This window comes from Protopterus annectens, chromosome 1.part2, assembly GCF_019279795.1.
Source record: "Protopterus annectens isolate FY-2018-M chromosome 1.part2, PAN1.0, whole genome shotgun sequence".
NCBI lineage: Eukaryota > Metazoa > Chordata > Ceratodontiformes > Protopteridae > Protopterus > Protopterus annectens.
In genome coordinates, this window is record NC_056727.1 from 896,969,935 (window position 1) to 896,988,037 (window position 18,103).

The 18,103-nt window shown below is 35.6% G+C and overlaps 1 protein-coding gene across 1 annotated transcript in view; it reads right to left on the reverse strand.

Annotated features, from left to right (window-relative positions):
- LOC122791686 (xanthine dehydrogenase/oxidase-like) overlaps positions 1-18,103 on the reverse strand; it is a 1,688,659-nt gene that overhangs the window by 756,495 nt on the left and 914,061 nt on the right. The window contains exon 19 of the mRNA XM_044059558.1: positions 13,481-13,607. Coding sequence (XP_043915493.1) covers positions 13,481-13,607 — 127 coding nt within the window. The remainder of the gene's footprint in view (positions 1-13,480; positions 13,608-18,103) is intronic.

Below are 18,103 nucleotides of genomic sequence, written 5' to 3' on the forward strand. Positions count from 1 at the left end.
AGTGACTTGCTGTAGTATATCCCTATCCACCCTGTAGTGCTCTACTATCTCCAGCTCATGTAGTCCCTGAAAGGTTACCCTGGGTCTGAACACTCTTCTCCTCCTCAGTCTGGGCCTATTGTCAGCATCATCCTCATCACTGTCCTCAGCCTGTAACACATAGAGATGTAGCAAAGCAGCAGCAGCAGCCCCTATCATTTTGTTTGTTAAAATTCCCAAGTGTGTACTCCAATGGTGCAGAGTATGTGAGAAAAAGCAGATTGAAGGGTGTTTGCATACATTATACCGGTGTGTTTCAGATGCAGACTGTGTGATTGGCTGACTATGATACATTCCACCTGCCAGCTACAGTACTGAGGGGTTAGACTGGCCCACAGTGAGTGGCAGAGGGCTTATTAGTCATTTATAGTTGGTTGCCTTTTGTCAGCTATTTCCTTTAATTTTTGTTTATTTTTTTCAATTTCCTCCACATTTAAACCCCACGGTACTCTGTGCAAACCCGTGGAGCTAGTGTAAACATTGCTGAGCAGAAAGGGCCCTCCTCTGTACATGAGCATACTCAACATTTCTTTAACCAGCTAAACACAATTAAGCAACCTCAGACACACACCCCTGCTTAGCTGTGCTTAGCTGAGTGCAAACAGGAGCCACTGAGCTCCAATGTGCTTACACAAACCCTGACACACTCCCTTTTCATGTCAGCTGCCTCTTCTGCCAACACTATCATGTTGAAGCCCTTACACGGTTAGGTGCCTGTGGACACAGCGGCCCACTTTGCTATTCAGTAAACTTAGCTCATTTACATATACCTAATTGTGAATATCCTAGTTACTGCACTAAACCAGAGCCTATGTTCTTAGCAACCACTATAACCTGCCATTGTATGACTCTGCCTACTAGCCAGTATAATGTGGAACTTCAGTATAGCTTCATATCTCATGTTTTACTATTTTAATTTTTATTTTATGATCTATTATGTTTGTGCATCGCTGCGCACCACTTAAACGTGTCATATGTGTTAAAAAAATTATTTTGATTTTTCATTAATTGCATCAGTTTTAAATGTCAGTGGCCATAGTTTTGGCCATTGGCATGCCTACTGCACCTAATACATGCTTTTATTTGAGTTGTCATGGACCCTTTTTTATTTTTACATTCCAGTACATGGTTAGTAACCGCATGCATTTCTCCTGCAGACACTGCTCCTCCATCGATGCCTGTCTGCTTCCTGGATCACAAATTCACCTCATTTGCATGGTTTCCACCAGCAAATGAGGTGATTTGCATTATGTGGTCACCTCCATGTCCAGACAGTGCTGGGAGGCTCATGCACACCCACAGCCTTGTTTCCTAGGTCGGCCTCCTGACTTTGCGTTTGGGCTGCGCAACTATTCCTACATGGAGAATAGATCCATGTACGACTTATTGAATTACTCCCTATGTCTTTTTCTGAAATGATAAATAATAATTTTTTCATTGAGCTAACAATTTCTGTATTTGTTCCAGCATCTCTCCCATTGATTATTACACTTTTCATACTCACCAAATGTCTCTCCCGAAATCTTTACTTCCTTTTTTGTGAATTATATTCAATTCATTTTTTTTATTTTACTAAATCTTGTACACATAATTTTATTTAACAGCAAACCAGCTTTTTAACAACTTTTCAATCCTTATTACAGTCTTACTTATCCAACACTTGTTTTTCATTATTAGAACTAAATTTTCTACATCTGCATTCATTTCATACATACCTGTCTGTACTACTGCATTCATTACTAATATAAATGTGCACATACTCATTGGGCATCCCTGTTTTACTCCTCTCTTAATGCATATTTTTTCCATCCATCCATTTATCATAATATGTACCCATGAAGTTTTATAACATTTCTTTATTATATTAATATTTTCTTCTAAACTACATTCTTCTAAATCTGCCACATTGCTTCATGGCTCACCTTACCAAAGGCTTTAGATATGTCATATGCTATCAGTCTTACTGCTTTAGTTTCTTTCAGTATCATTTCTACTACTTCTTTCACTATAGTTAACATTTTTTTCACTTTTCTTCCTTTTATACCAGAGATCCTTTCTCTTACTACCTCATCCAATACTTACTCCATGCTTTTTTGTAGCATTTTCATAAATATTTTATATTCAGTATTCCCTAGTATTAACAGGCCTCCATTTTTTATTTATATATTTCATCTTTTTTCCATATAAATGTTATTGTGTAACCACAAATGTTTTCTTCCAACATTCCTACATGTTCAAGGAGAAATCAATTGAGTGAGAATAGCCTACAGAAAAAAAGGGATGACTGTCATAGCACTGAATACTTTTTCCCACTGTAAATCATTGCTAGTGTGATTTTTAATTGTTCACCAGCAGTAATTCACTTTTTAGGGCAATTTCTCCCTTCTTCAAGATGGTGCAACCATGGAGTTGGTATATATAAGCTGAGGGTACTTGTCCCCCAAACCGGGGAGTGTAGAGGGGATTGTCACCTGCAAAAAGCAAGAAAAAAATAAACTTTTTGACCCTTTGTTTTTTGGGTATTTTGTTTTGTTCATCTGAAATGTCGACTTTCAGGGTGTCAGTACTATACCCCTCTTCCATTATGCCATCCATCATCCATTAATTTAATATTTTTAAAAAACTTCTTTTTCATCTTTTTTTCCATTTCCCTATAATGCTCATAGCTTATACCATCTAATCCTGGTGCTGATTTCCACTACCCATTCACTAAATTCCTCTCTTTTTAACAGTTAGACGGGGAAGTGCCTGTGTTTCATTTTTACTTCATTACCCTGCATTTTTTCTTAGTTGTTGTTGGGGCATGACCTGAAATAGTTATTGTATGTGTGTTGAAGCCTTCAATTAAATGCACAACTTGCTGGGTAATATAATTTCTGTTTAATCTAGCCTAGTTACTGTACCTTGGAGAATAGTATGCAAATTCTCTCCAAGTTCCTACTACTGAATTTATGAATTCCATCTCAAATATTTTCATAAGTTTCTTTAAAAATCTGTGTTTATTGTTACATTTTTACCTTTTATGTCTCCCAGATACATCCCCTCTGTTACAAATCAAGTTCCACTCTCCACCTATAAGTAATATTCCCTTCTGAAAGCTGATTATTTCTCCCATAAAAGTTTCTTAAATGCCATAATAGATGTTTTAGGTGGAATACAAATACATGCCAGTGTAATCCTCCTCCCTGACAGTAGCCCCTTACTACCACAAATCTACTATTACTGTTTTTTCCTTTTTTATTATTACTGGACCTCCTCTACCAATAAGTATAAGTACTTCCATTTCCTTTGTTCTTGATATTCTGCTGAATATGCATCCTGAAGTCAGTTCTTTATCAAATTCACATATTCACTTCTTTGTCTCCTATAACATTCTTATTTGCACTCTGCACTTTTTAATATAATTCAATACATTTTACCTTTTTGTCTATGCCTGTGAGGCCATTCACTCCAAAATAATATGTCTAGTATAGCCAGTATGATAAGAAGTTATTTTCCCCGCCTAATACATATAACAGCTTTTTTAAATGTTTAGTTCCAACTTTTGATTTACATGCACCCACTAATATTTGGCGGGTTGATCTTTTATACAGTTATTTCTTGTCATCTCCATTTGAATCTATACCACATTTTACAAGACTATGAACAAAACAAACGACAAAAAAATCTTCAGAATACCCCCATAATATTTTAAGTTAAAGCAAACACACAAAATTATGCATATCTTCAAATAATGAAGTGTAACCCTCCTGATAGCAATAATTGTCGCAAATCAACAGCTGCACACAAAGGTACCACTTAACCTAACATTAAGGTTATCCATGCTAAGATGCATGTCACAGCTTGTGCTCCTACGTACATTCCCTTCCCAGATGTGAAAAAACACCTTATATGCTTTCAGAAAATATTAACTTTTAGTCCTAAAAAGTGTTCTGGCTTTTATTGCTTCCACTGTAGTCAGGTTATATCCATGTAAACACAAGTACCAAATTACGTCTGCCCTCATCTGCAAGCCTCACAATTTACACTGAACATTGTTTTTTTTTTGCCAGAAGAAAACTTTTCATTACATTTAGAGTCCTCTTATTTACTTGCTTACACAAATAAGTTGTTATTAGATTAAGCCAAGGGTCTTAATCCAGTCAGCTATGCAAAAGTAAGAGACGACAAATAAAGTCTACCTGTTATTATAATCTGTGTACTTTTTCACCACACCCCCCACCTCAACAACTCAAAATTATAACATATTAACTTACACATGTTTTTGTTAAGCGTTTTTTTTTTCTCTTTTTACACTGTAATACCTACATTTCTTAAAACTAAAAAAGAAAAATGCACTTGTATATGGTAAAAATATTAAAGTAAACAACAAGAACTGAATATTTTTTACTATACACCATGCAATTTATATAATGAAATGTTTTTATACAAACACTGTTAAGAACAAAATTGTTTTACTGACAGTTACATTTCTTTCTTTTTCCCACTTTCCTTCAGTGTCCTTCTAAACATTAATGACATGAAAAGAATATGTGTTTCGGTCCCCCACAAGTTTAACAAAGTCAACAAAAGTCCAATTTTGCCACTTTTTCTTGTAGAGCCATATTTCACAAATGTGATTGATGCTTTATAGTCTCACATTATTCAATAATTTAATTGTTGCTGGTATTCTTTCTCTTTATCTCCATCTCCCAACCAAAGATTCCAGTTCAATTATAATGTATTCCTGATTCTTCTAATCAGCTCCTGTGCTTTTTTCTGTCTCTTAAGCATTTTCCCTTGGAACACTAGTAAAGGTTTTACTGGCAAAGTCTGTCTATAAATTTTAATATAAGAAAATGAGAAGTATAGTCCCTTTCTGTTTGATGGCTCACTTTTTGCTGGATAAACTTTTGTATTTCCTTAGACTGTTCTACATAAAAAAAAATAATAATTTGATCATACAAGAAAAATATTCAGAAGACAGCTAGGTATATCACTGTAAATGCTGACCAAAATAGTAAAAGCAGCACCAAAGTGTGTACTATAATAAAAACACAGTTTAATAAAATAAAATGAATGCAAAACAAAAGGTAAGCATTTTTGCACAAGATGTACTTCATTAGACATCCATTCCATCAAGAATCACATTTAAATACTTATATCAATGTATCAGTGACCATCCAGAACAACATAACCATTACCTATCCAAATCTCTGGACATAAGCACTGGTTTTAAAGAGACCTTGTCACTGAGGCCTGGCTTTTTATCCACCTGTAGCCTCACTATCCAATGTAGCTCCCTTTCCTCACTAACATTCTTAAGATCTCTCCCACATGGTCCCTTGCGCACTATTTCTATAACTTTAAAAACAAACTCATGTGATAAGCCATACTCCAAAATATGCCTGGCCAGAGCATTACTATCATCACATCTCTTTATACTATATGAGTGTTCACATATCCTTTCATAAAAAGGGCGAGTTGTCTTTCCTATATAAAAACTTTCACACACCTTACATGTGGCTAATTAAACTAAATTAGGGGTCTTACAATTGGCCTGTACTTTGAATGAGTATTCCTGCTTAGATATCGGATATACAAATATATTAGGACTATCTATATAAGAACAGAACTTACAGCTGCCACAACCAATGATTCCCTCTAGGACAAAATCAGTTGGATTTCTTATTACATTGTCCCTATAACACAAACGGCGTTTAAGGGATTTCTTGTTCTTATATTTAAAAAAATGGTCTCTCCCCTACTATTTCCTTAGCACAATCACTCACAGTCAGAATCTGCCAATTAGAATTGATAACAGTATGTATCTGCTCAATATCACTAGCATAGGGTATGACTATGGGTTCACATCCCTTGTTCTCCACTCCCCTATTATCCATTACACCTATAGAGCCATTTTATACACTAGATGTCACTAGTATTCCCAACTTTGACGGTATAGAAATGACCAAGTGTTATTTAATTTCACATAGTGATTATGATGTTAAGCAAGTGGATTTGATATGCCTTTTTCTGGAAGTTGTGTTGGAGAACAACGTTTTTCTGTTTCATGATGAGTATTATATACAGAATACTGATGTAGCTATGGGCATGTCTTATGCCAATAGCTACACCAACATGGTCATGGCCTTTTGGGAAGAATATGTAGTGAACAATGAGTTTGCTGGTTCTGTCGTGTTTTACAGATTTGTTGATGACATCTTTTTTCTGAGAAAGGGTAGTGAAACACAGAGTATTTTGTTTCATTTTTACACACCACAACTACATTTTTGAAGTTCACTCATAATTCTTCTAGACAGAAGGTAACTTTTCTGGATGTCTCTGTATTTAAAGACGGCAAAGGGGATTTTACAACTAGGCTTTACAGGAAACCTTGTAGAAAGAATACTGTCCTTCAATGTAATAGCATGCACCCCACACATATATAAAAATATCCTTAAAGGGCAAGGGATGAGGATATCATGTCTAAATAATATGGATAAAGGCTTCGTTAAGGACTTGAGCATTTTACAGGGTGATTTTATGGAGAGGGGCTATAAACATAATGAAGCTGAGAAAATGGTCAATGAAGTCCATCACTTGAGAATGGATACTGCCAAACAATATTATTCAGATGACTCCATAGATGTAATGTATAATAGGTGTATGGAAAACAATGGACATGAACCCATAGTCATATCTTATGCTAGCGATATTGAGCAGATACATACTGTTATCAATTCTAATTGGCAGAATTTGACTGTGAACGGTTGTGTTAAGGAAATAGTAGGGGAGAGACCATTTTTAGATATAAGAACAAGAAATCCCTTAAATGCCATTTGTGTTATAGGGACAATGTAATAAGAAATCCAACTGATTTTGTCCTAGAGGGAACCACTGGTTGTAGCAGCTGTAAGTTCTGTTCTTATATAGATAGTTCCAATATATTTGTACATCCGATATCTAAGCAGAAATACTCATTCAAAGTGCAGGCCAATTGAAAGACCCCTAATTTAGTTTATTTGGCAACATGTTAGGTGTGCAAAAGTTTTTATATAGGAAAGAAAACTTGCCATTTTTTGTATGAAAGGATACATGAACACTCATATAATATAAAGAGATGTGATGATAGTAATGCTCTAGCCAGACATATTTTGGAGCATGGCTTATCACAAGTTTGTTTTTAAAGTTATAGAAAGAGTGCACAAAGGGGGGGGGGTCTTAAGAATTTTACTGAGGAAAGGGAGCTACACTGGATAGTGAGGCTACAGGTGGATAAAAAGCCGGGTCTCAATGACAAGTTCTCTTTGAAATCTGTGCTTAAGTCCAGAGATCTGCATAGGTAATGATTATGTTGTTCTGATTGGTCAATGATACATTGATACAAGTATTTAAATGTGATTCTTGATGGAATGGATGTCTGATGAAGCACATCTTGTGCAAAAGCACTTACCTTTTGTTTTGTATTAATTTTATAGTACATACATTGTCTCTGGTGCTGCTTTTACTATTTTTGGTCAGTATTTTGTTTGTTTTTGAGTTGCACCAGTTTGCCCGTTGGAGGTTTCTGTTTATCAGTTCACATCAGCTTAAATCTTACACCTGCCTCTCAACATTTTCTGATTGCTGAGATACATTTGTTTCCCTTCTGCCTGGTGTACAGTGAATAATCATTTTCTACAAACACTCTACTGTCTTTATTGTCTAATATTTAGCTGTTCTGCTACAGTTTTGTCAGGATCGGCTCTTTCTGCTGGTATAATCACATCTTTACTAATACAGGTCTTGGTTGCTTTCTTGTGGCCAATTTTGGAGCATACATACAATCTGCCATTTCAATCAACACATCCTACTGTGGAATACTAGTCCAACTGCTCATTTATGTTTTCATCAAATTAGTACAGTCTGTTCCTCCCAGTTTCTCTGGTACAGTAGAACATTTTAGGTTTTCCCTGTGCGCTCTGTCTCTAACTCTACCATTTTTTGAAAAAGCATTTTTGGAAAGAGCTCTTCTTCAGCAGGTTTATATTCAGCCAGCCTTTTCTTCATTTCAGCCTCTGATTTTTGCAATTTTATAATTTCATGTGAATAGCTGTTTAAAGCTTCTTCCATTTTTTGAGCCTTTTGTTATTTTAGTTGATATACTCCTTTAATGATTCATTTCTTTTAATTACCTCTGAGTGCATTTGATTTATTTCTTCCTCTAAATTACTGGAAGTCATGTCTTGTACCAAAGCTGAAGATTGAACTGCTTTTCCTGAAGAGCTGCAGGATTCTTCCTATCCAATGTTTTCTCTTCACCTTTTCTAGTTGTGTTTTCTCTTCACCTTTTCTAGTTGATTTTCTTTCAGGCTCTCTAAGTTTCTTCTTTTCTGATATCCAGGCAGTGTAATTATTAGCCAGTAACTGAATTTACTAAAATTTGCAGAGTTTCTGACTCTTGTCTCTCAAGTTTCTTTTTTTTTTTCACGCTGGGAGAGCTGAAATCAAGCTGTTGATGAATGTGCAGTCATCTTGGAAGTCCAAATAATTTATGTAATTTAATCTAAAATTATTGTCATTGGTAAGGCAATTTCTGAAAGTTAATTATTGTTTATTTTTTTGTGTTACATGCCATTTAAATTGTACAATTCTACCAAAGGTTTACTATAAATTTACTTGTATATTTAGTTATTGCCAGTAAATGTTCCTGAATGCAAAAGTTAGCAAAACACATAATTCTTTGACAACTTTCTTGAATCGACTAACATGGATAGCTGATGACAGTATCCCAATCTGTTTTCATAGATTTGTAATTTAGTGCATCATAGTAGTCATTGCAAAGTCTAGGAAGGATGATTTTTGCAACTGAGTTTGATTGTTTATTAGGTTAAAAATGATGTCATCATTATTTGTGTTAATGGCATAATTATTTGTGTTAATGACATTATTATTTGTGTTAACTACAGGGTATGTGAGATGCAGAATGATCCTAGGTTTGTAAATATGCAGGATCATCCTAGTGATGCTCCCAGGTGTCAACTTTTCATGTTTATATTTGTATTAATAAATGCAGAACCATGTTATACACAGGCTGTTGAAAGTTATCAGTTTTAACCTTGCATGATGGACAAAAAAAAAATGTCAGACATATCTGACAGTGTCTAGAATAGCTAAAGAGATGTTAAATGATCAACCAACCAACATATATAGAATTACTTGATTTTACCTGATTATACGATGGCTTCCAAATCTATGAATAAAACTGCAGTTGATAGTTTGTATATAGCTTGAACATTTACTGATGGACTTTAAGCTGTTTGCAACACATTACAGAATGGCCATTAACCTGTTTATCCTAACTTACAAAATTAAGTTTAATACTTTGAGCCTAATGAATGACATTGCCATAAATAGAAGTTTGTGCTGAGCAGTTCTGTTATTTTACTTCTGCACTAACAACTAATGGTTTGAGAAATAAGGACACGTGTCTACTGTAAGTTTGTAACCTGATTTTGTCAAAAGGCTAAAGGTTCAGTGACTGTAAATTATGAAATAACTTTACAGAGCTTCTGTGAGGAGGCAGCAATTTGAGTCATTGCCATGTTTTGCTCCAAACTTTATTCATGACCATAGTTAATTAATATTTGGGAGTACTTATCTGAAATTTAGTTCCTTACCCATTCAGTGTTTTAGTAGTTAAAATCTCCCACAATGATTGTCTTTTCATTGCTATTTATAACTTGAGGTTTAATCTGCAGGTCCTGGTAGTCTTTCAGGGATAAGCATAGCATGTAGCAGATTCTTATAATAATATATCCAGTACCACAGACATCAGATATTATAGGAACAATTTCTAGTTATGAGTTGTTTTCTTGGTTTCTGGCTTCTAGGTGTTCCTTCACAAACAATGAGATACCACCACCTATCTATCCCATCATGTCAGTAGCAAAGAAAGATGGTACACTAGACTCATTCTATATATTCCCAAACAGTGTGACAAAAAAAAAACCTCATCACTGTGACTTCAACCAACAGCACAAAAATATAAATGGTTACTTATTTAATCAGATAAAATTTGATTATTACATGCTTCAAGTAATTAAAAAGTAGGACCCCTGTTTAGGGTAAAACCATTTCTTACAGATATGGCCAGAAAAGACATAGCTACAGTTTACCTACTTCAAACACGCCTCTATAGCTCCACAGCCTTTACAAGCCTAAACTCATCTCTACCAAATAAATATGAGCAATGTTATAACAAAATAGGAACTTTTGTAACAAATCAGCATTATAGAACTCATCATTACCTTGCTCTAAGACAGCTAAATTGGCTTGAACTTACACATAAGTGCCACTGACTCACTCACAGTTAATGACAACATGCAAGCTACTTTACAGCCCTGAAAAGTACCCAGCATTAAACACTATCATTCAGACATGCTTCCCAAATAGAATTGTGTGCTCTCGCACAAAATCGTTGCTCCAAAGAGCTAAGTCAACAAGCACTGTAAGTGATGCACTGTATTCAAGCTGCATATTAAATAAATAAATAAATTCCCAGCTCATCTGAAATAAATCAACAACAGAGAGGCATTTAATTGCCATCTCAGAGAACATCTCATGGATACTTGGATACGCACTTGAGCATCTTCAAGCTAGACTCAAAAGTACACATTAGCTATAACCCTGTGGATGTGCAGGTTCAGTAAACTGCAAATGCTAAAGAATCCAATACTTAAACACAGCCTAACTCCCTTTGGGAATGCCTTCAATATCCACTATTTCAACCCTCATCCTTCAAAATTAGCTTACTAACAAATATTCCCCTCTGTTCATCTACTCTTACCTCCTTTTCTCCACAGATCATCTCATGCCTTCTCAAATAACACGTTAAAAATAGCATCCTGTCTTCTTCTTATAAACAATTTCTTCTCCTACACTCTGCACATAATATAGGAATAAATTGGTATTAACCAAACAGTCACAATTTGTCTTGTTCTAGCTTCATTATTGCAACATTTGCTCTTCTAATATATGGTATTTGGGATCTGTTCGACCTCCATCTAGATTGTGTATAACTTGAGAATGACTGTTGTAAATACTGTGTGTAAGATATATAACGTGACACATTCCATCTATTGTACTCATGCTATGTGTACATATCATGTGTATGAATATTGTAAATATTGTGTGTAAGATATATAACTTGACACATTCAGTTGATTTAATTCACACTCTGTGTACATACCATGCTTTAATCCATAGCATATTGCCTACTCCAAGGTGATCTCCACCTAACATATAAAGCTATGTCAAACCTAGAGCTGTTGGACATGCTATACCTAAAGAAATCCCAATCCCTCCGAGCTACACGGTCTAGGGACATAAACCTTGTCACCACAATAAACAGAACATGCTGGAGGGATAGATTCCTGTCACAGAGACTTCCTATACTCTGGAACAAGCTACCCGTTTATGTCAAGCAAAGTTCTTCATTAGCACTCTTCAAGAAAAATCTTGATGAGTGGATGGAAAATAGGAAATACACCCCGGGGATCACTTCTGTGTCTCTGCTGGACAGTGGCACAGGAAAATAACTTTCTTGGGTGGCATAAGCTGTAGAACCTTGCTGGATAGGTGTACATAGGCCCTTGGGCCGATAGCCTAGTACCTACCAATGAACCTGTTGTAAATACTGTGTATAAGATGCTGTTTTATCTCCCAGATTTAATACTTTTCTTTGGGCCTCCAGTGAAAATGGGCTGTTGTCCAGCTGGAACTTCCAGACAACAGACTTCAAATAAATATAAATAAATTAATGCTGGTATATGTGGATATTTAAATCATGCTTTATTTATTTATTTTTATCAATATGTTTGCTTGCATGTTTGTACATTTAATTGTATTTGCTAACAAAGATAACGCACTAGTCAAAATGAGTCTTTTTCAAAATCAGCATGGGAGGACTGCCTGGGAAAGTGACTTGAAGTCAGTCATACAGTAGGCAAATGGAGACTACAGGACTCAAACCACTACAGCTGCCAACATTCACCATGCAAAGAAAATTATCTAAGTCACTTAATTTGTTGCTCAAACTAAGAATTTAGCACAGTTCTCATCAACACAGATTTTTTTTTTTTGCATTTTTCTTTTTTTTTTTCATTTTCTTTTATAATTTGAAGAGGTCTAAGAAGATGCTATGAGACTGGAACATTTCACATTCAATATTTGTTCTGCCTGGGGAAATATGTGAAGCTCATTGATAGCAACATATTCCAACTAATTCCGTACCTCATCCCCAAACTATCAGGCAATAGCCCCCCCGTCTAAATCATATGTCCTTAACAAATGACTGAATTGCCAACAGTCTGTTTCAATATTCAGATGATAGGAATACTTTCCTAAGCATTGCGTTTTTTTTTTCCTGATTGCTACAGTGTTTGATAATCTCAACATATCCTAAGGCACGTCCAAATAAGACAATATCCTTTGGTTGTTTGTTATAATATTAGTTACGGTCAAGTCTTTAAAATCAACTCATAAAATTGCTTTATATATGATGCAAAGGTACAGCCTTCCCATGTAAAAATATAGTTCAGATAAATGTGTTCTGCTACTCAAAGCCTTTTTTTACTTTTGTCAACGGTTACTTAAGTGGTACGTTTTGTAACAATTATTCTTGTTAAACAGTTTGCATGACCTATGTTATTTGTTTATTGTGATTTTATAAAACAGCACCTGGTTTTAACAGTGAAATGGAAAAGATGGTTAAAAGTTAAAACTGTTGATACTGTAGTTTACCACTAATGGATTGGAAGATATGAATGCAAGGGCAAATGAAGTATAATTAGTTTAAGGGGATATTTTCACAATGTGATCTTGTAGTGATTATTACTAGGAGAAAATAAAATAAAAAGTGGCTTATAAAGTTAAGTTTACATAAACAGCAGACAACTGGAGAGCCACTTGGCCTAAGAACACAATGGGGACAAGGAGAACAGAATGCAACATCTGTAGTACATTTTCTCTACAGGTAGTAATGGGATTACTATACATCAGAATGTGTGGAATATTCACATGTAGGACATCCCACCTTTATGAATCAGAATTAAATGCTCATAGCAAGTGAATGATAAGATGAAACTCCATTGTATTCCTGCCACTTTATTATAGAAAGCTGAAAACATGTTCATTTTGTTGATCCTGAAGACGATGTTGTATATTCTATAACAAGCCAGAGGTTTCATTTCAGTGCTATATCACACAAAGTTTTCAATGTTTGCATAAAGTTACAAAAAAGGGCACTTACAAAACAGAAGTGTTCTGTTAGCAGCAAAGCTGTGAAGTCTGCTCTACATAATATGGAAAGGCAAACAGATTACCAGATAGATAGACAGATAGATAACTTTATTAGTAAGCCTTCTTTTCCATAAAGCAACAAAGTTTTTAAAAGTCTAAGACAACATGAGTTACTTACTGTATCCTCAGCAAAAACGGTTTCATCAAAACAAAGGTGGCCAGTTAGATTGCTACCAGGAACATCCTTGGCAGAGATGAAGTCCACAACACCTGGCATTTTCAGAGCATCTGTTGGATCGATTGCACTAAAACAGATGTCATAGAAAAAATAAGATATACGACAATGTGTTGCTGTATCCAAGTGAAAGCATATTACACCTAGACTATATGATAAATTATATGATTAACATGTAGTCTCTCACATACACACAAATCTTGGCATTTAAAGATTCAGCCTGAACTAAATATTAAATGCTTCACAGAAAATATGCTTTCTATGCCCATCCTTCAGTTCAGTAGACGGTGTCACTGGACTCCATAACCAGCAGTTTAGCAGCAGCATGGGTATGGAACCTTTACTATTCATTGTCTGTGAAGTTATCCAAGGCAATGAACTGCTAGGGTCTTCATTTTCATGTTGGAGAACATATCATCTACACAGAAGCATTCTATATGCACTAAAGTCTAAAGGAAATGCAGGCATGGAATGGCAAATATTGATTTATTTATGAATTAACTCATTCATTCATTCATTCATTTATATTTGTTAACCGGAGTACAGAGGCATTCCACATAGACCTTTTGCATACTTAGCCCACGAGCCCTCATTTGCAAGATTATGGAAGATCTTAAGGCTGCCATGATATGCATGTGTTTTTATATGCTTTCATGGACTAATCAGCAAGTGTCTGTAGCACTGGCAGAGGAAAAAATACCACCTAGTGTTTGAAACAATTCCTTTGAAGAATTCTTAACTCACTGACATTTATCAAGCCTACCTCTAAGTTAATTTACTTTCTTACTTTCTTTTCTTACTTTCATTTCTCTTAGCCACTTTTCCATTTCCCACACGGACATTCCTTCAAAAGGTACAGTTCTGAAACTGTTGAGGCTTATCGTGTAGCTGCTACCAAATGTAGATAATACCCCCCCTACCCGTCTTATGTCCAACTCTCTCAAATGATGTTTCACAAATAACCAGGACTCTTCTATAATACTAATCATGTTTAAGGACTTTTGTCTGACCTCCTTCATATTATGACAAAAATATTGAGATCATAACATGCTTACGTGGTCTGTGTTACTGTTGTTTATCTTCCACATGACACATTTGTAAACAAAGATTGAGTTATTGGGGCTATGTGACAAAGCCGCTGATCTTACACCTTAATATCATTTAATGACAAACTGAGTTATACATAAATAAACAAAAAACAAAGAAAAATAAACAAATATCTCACACTGTGAGGATATCCCTTTTAAACTTGTCCTCTGCACTGGAGGATACCATACATCACAATATTATATACTATTTCTAACATACTCAAGGTGGGCCCATCACATATAGCCCTAGTTATCAATGCAGGACAGCCAGACATTAAGGGTCATCACATTAATTTATCAGGATATGCCTGCATTCATATGGAGGTGATTATGAAATTACCTAAATGACCTACTACTTACACTCTTCAGACCACTTTATATGTGACTTTCAACAAAATGGCTATGACCTGGTAATGTTATAGCATTTAAGGCCAAGATATGAAACCACAGTGTTGTACAAATTTGCACATTAAAGATGGTAACTATAGATTAATGTTAAGAAATCCAATGTTATGCTTACTTGCCACTTCGAAAAAACATAACATAGCCCCTACTCCACATGTAAAAGCTGTCACAAGTACAGCACTTAAAACTATTTAGCAACAATGATACACAGACATTCTTATCGACTACATCCTAACCCTTTTGCATCATGAATTTGTATCGGTCCCAAAAAGTACTACAACTGAACATCATTTACAGTTTATCTAATCTTCTCTCACATGAAGATAGTAAAGCTATTACACTAAATGTTTCTAGATTAGAATATGGTTTCACAATCTTTCCCTCTGGGTTAGCCCATAACACCATTATATTGCAAAAGACTGAAAATGGACTTTTTGATTTATCCATCTAGGTCACTGGAATAAACATCACTGTACCACAATACAAAAACTGAAATGGCTCTTAATTAAACAAAGAGCTTCATATCTATGTGACTCCTTAATAACAAACTCCTACATGAATCCTACTGTCCACCTCTAAGCAATAAGCTAATAACCCTCTCCTCAGCTTATTTCATTAGAAATTAAAATACATCATTACTTCACATAAACTACTATCAGTTAGCTATAAGTGAAAATGCATTGTCTAAATCAATCCCAACATCCTAAAATTTCTTACAAGATGATCTAAGACAAATTAACATTTTAAGCGAGTTTTACAAACATCTCAAAACATTCCTTCATAAAAATCAAAACTTAATTACTTTAGAGATCAAGAGTGGTGTTACAGTTTTTAGCTATTTCATACAGTAAGGCCCACATTGTATTTACCTCCTTTGTATCTTATATCCAAAGTGTATATATGTTTCCTACATGTCAACATGGCTGATTCTGCTGACCCCAAAAACAATGTATATATTTTTCTATTTATCTCTAAAATAGTCTTTTATTTATTTTATTTTTATTTTATTTTACATTTGTTAACCGGGCTAGTCTGGCTGGATACATGTCCATTTTAAGCAGAGGCCCGAGGAGAAAAGCTCCACTATCAGACTAAGACACTACAGTTTATGAAGTCACTAATAAACTAACTATAAAAATAATGTAATAAGGCAAAATACAAATGCATATACAGTTTTCCTGGACTAGTCTGACTAGATGACAATCAAAATTCAGTCAGGGGGCTGAGGAGAAAAGCTTCAGTATCATAAAAAACAATTTAAAGTTAAAGAATATCACTAGTAACTAGTCATGACAACAAATCAGGTATTGGCTGAAAGCATGAAAACGGTTAATATACAGTGTTAAATATGCAGGTTAGTAGTGTAACAGATGTTATGTAGTTAGAGATATGGAAAAGGCAGAAATGAAGTAAACAGACCTCCCAACCGTCCCGAATTACTCGGTTTTTACCGAGTTTTGGGGTCCAAATGAAGGGGTGCCACGATTCCCGAGTGGCACCCCTTCATTTCTTTGCTTTTTTTTTTTAAATTTTTTAATTGTCGCGCTGTCGGAGCTGATGTCATCACGTGCGCGATGACGTCAGCTCCGTTAATACTACCAGCCAGTGGGAATTGAGCTCAAGTAGCTCATGTCATCATTTCCGGCTGGCTGGGAGCAGGCGGGAAGTGAATTCAAAAGAAGTATGCTGTTTCAGGCGTTTTAGAAGGGAACTGCTTTAATTGCACTTTTTGCCATTTACAAAGGACTTGGGAAGAATGCTGGGATTGCTGGCTCGGACAGAAGAAACTGCTTTAATGTTGGCTTCTACAGACAGCTTTGCACTTTGCTGTCGTTTCAGAAGTAGGGACGACGAATGCTGCTTTGCCGTTTGGAACTGGAAGCTAAGTTTAAATCCGAGTTCGGGACTTTGCTTAGGTAAGGTGTGCGTGTGTGTATGTGTGTGTATGTATGTGTTCTCTTCGAAAGAGTACTATTTAGGCCTTCCTCCCAACTTGTTTGTAAATACCTCTGTACGCAGTTCATTCATCTGAAAGGCTGACACTTGCTACTGTCGAGACTATGAAAAAAATAACACGAAATGATATGTTTACTCCTTTTTAAGCAGTTCAGCTTTGGCAAGTGCCAACAGTAATAATGTTTTGTTTGCAGTTCGGGTCCAGGAGCACTGAGCAGTTACACTCATAGTCACACCTTACACACATGAATGCTGTGAAACTCAAACTAGTTTCAGTAAGTTATTTGGCATATACTGCCAGTTTCTTTACCCTCTAGGCCACACTTCCAACATGACCTGTTGTAACTAGCATACCTTTAAGAATGAAAAGTCTTATGCATTATTTTCAAACTTAAAGAAGACTGTGTATGTGTGCCTGATAATTACATAGGCAGATATCCAATGGTAAGTAGTAAACATGCTACAAATGGAGTTCTGCAGAGTATCAATCCCAAAATGCTGACTTTTAGCTTTGTTGAGATGTTGCAGATTTGTAATTAATTAAATTAATGAGAAATGTCCCACCCTCCTGAGGAAATATTAGGGTTGCCATTTTGGGACTTATGAGGTTAGTACATTAAAGTTTCCTTTCCCTACACACACTCACACACACACACACACACACACACACACACACACACACACACACACACACACACACACACACACACACATGGTCTTTATCAGCGCAATACATGTATAAATGGTACACAGGTCTTTTACAGTGCACTCAATAAAACAGTAGCAGTCACATACTACATTGTTATGGTAAAGCAGTTAACAAATATCTATGTGCTTGAAAAATACCTGGGGTGTGTGTGTGAAAATGTCCCCAATGTATAAACCTGGTGGCTAGAAGTATTTAGGCTCAAACCCTATACCTTTGGTACAGGGTAAAAAGAGCCAAAAGTCCCTACCCACCACAATTTGTCAGCTCTGGTCAGATTTTTTTTTTGTGCTAAGAGGTTGAGAGCTATGGTGAGAAGTGAGAACTGAATTCACTAAATGATAGACATTAAGTTTCAGTCTTCTACTGTTTAAACTGCTGAGTTAGCATAGTGGTATGTTGCACTGATTG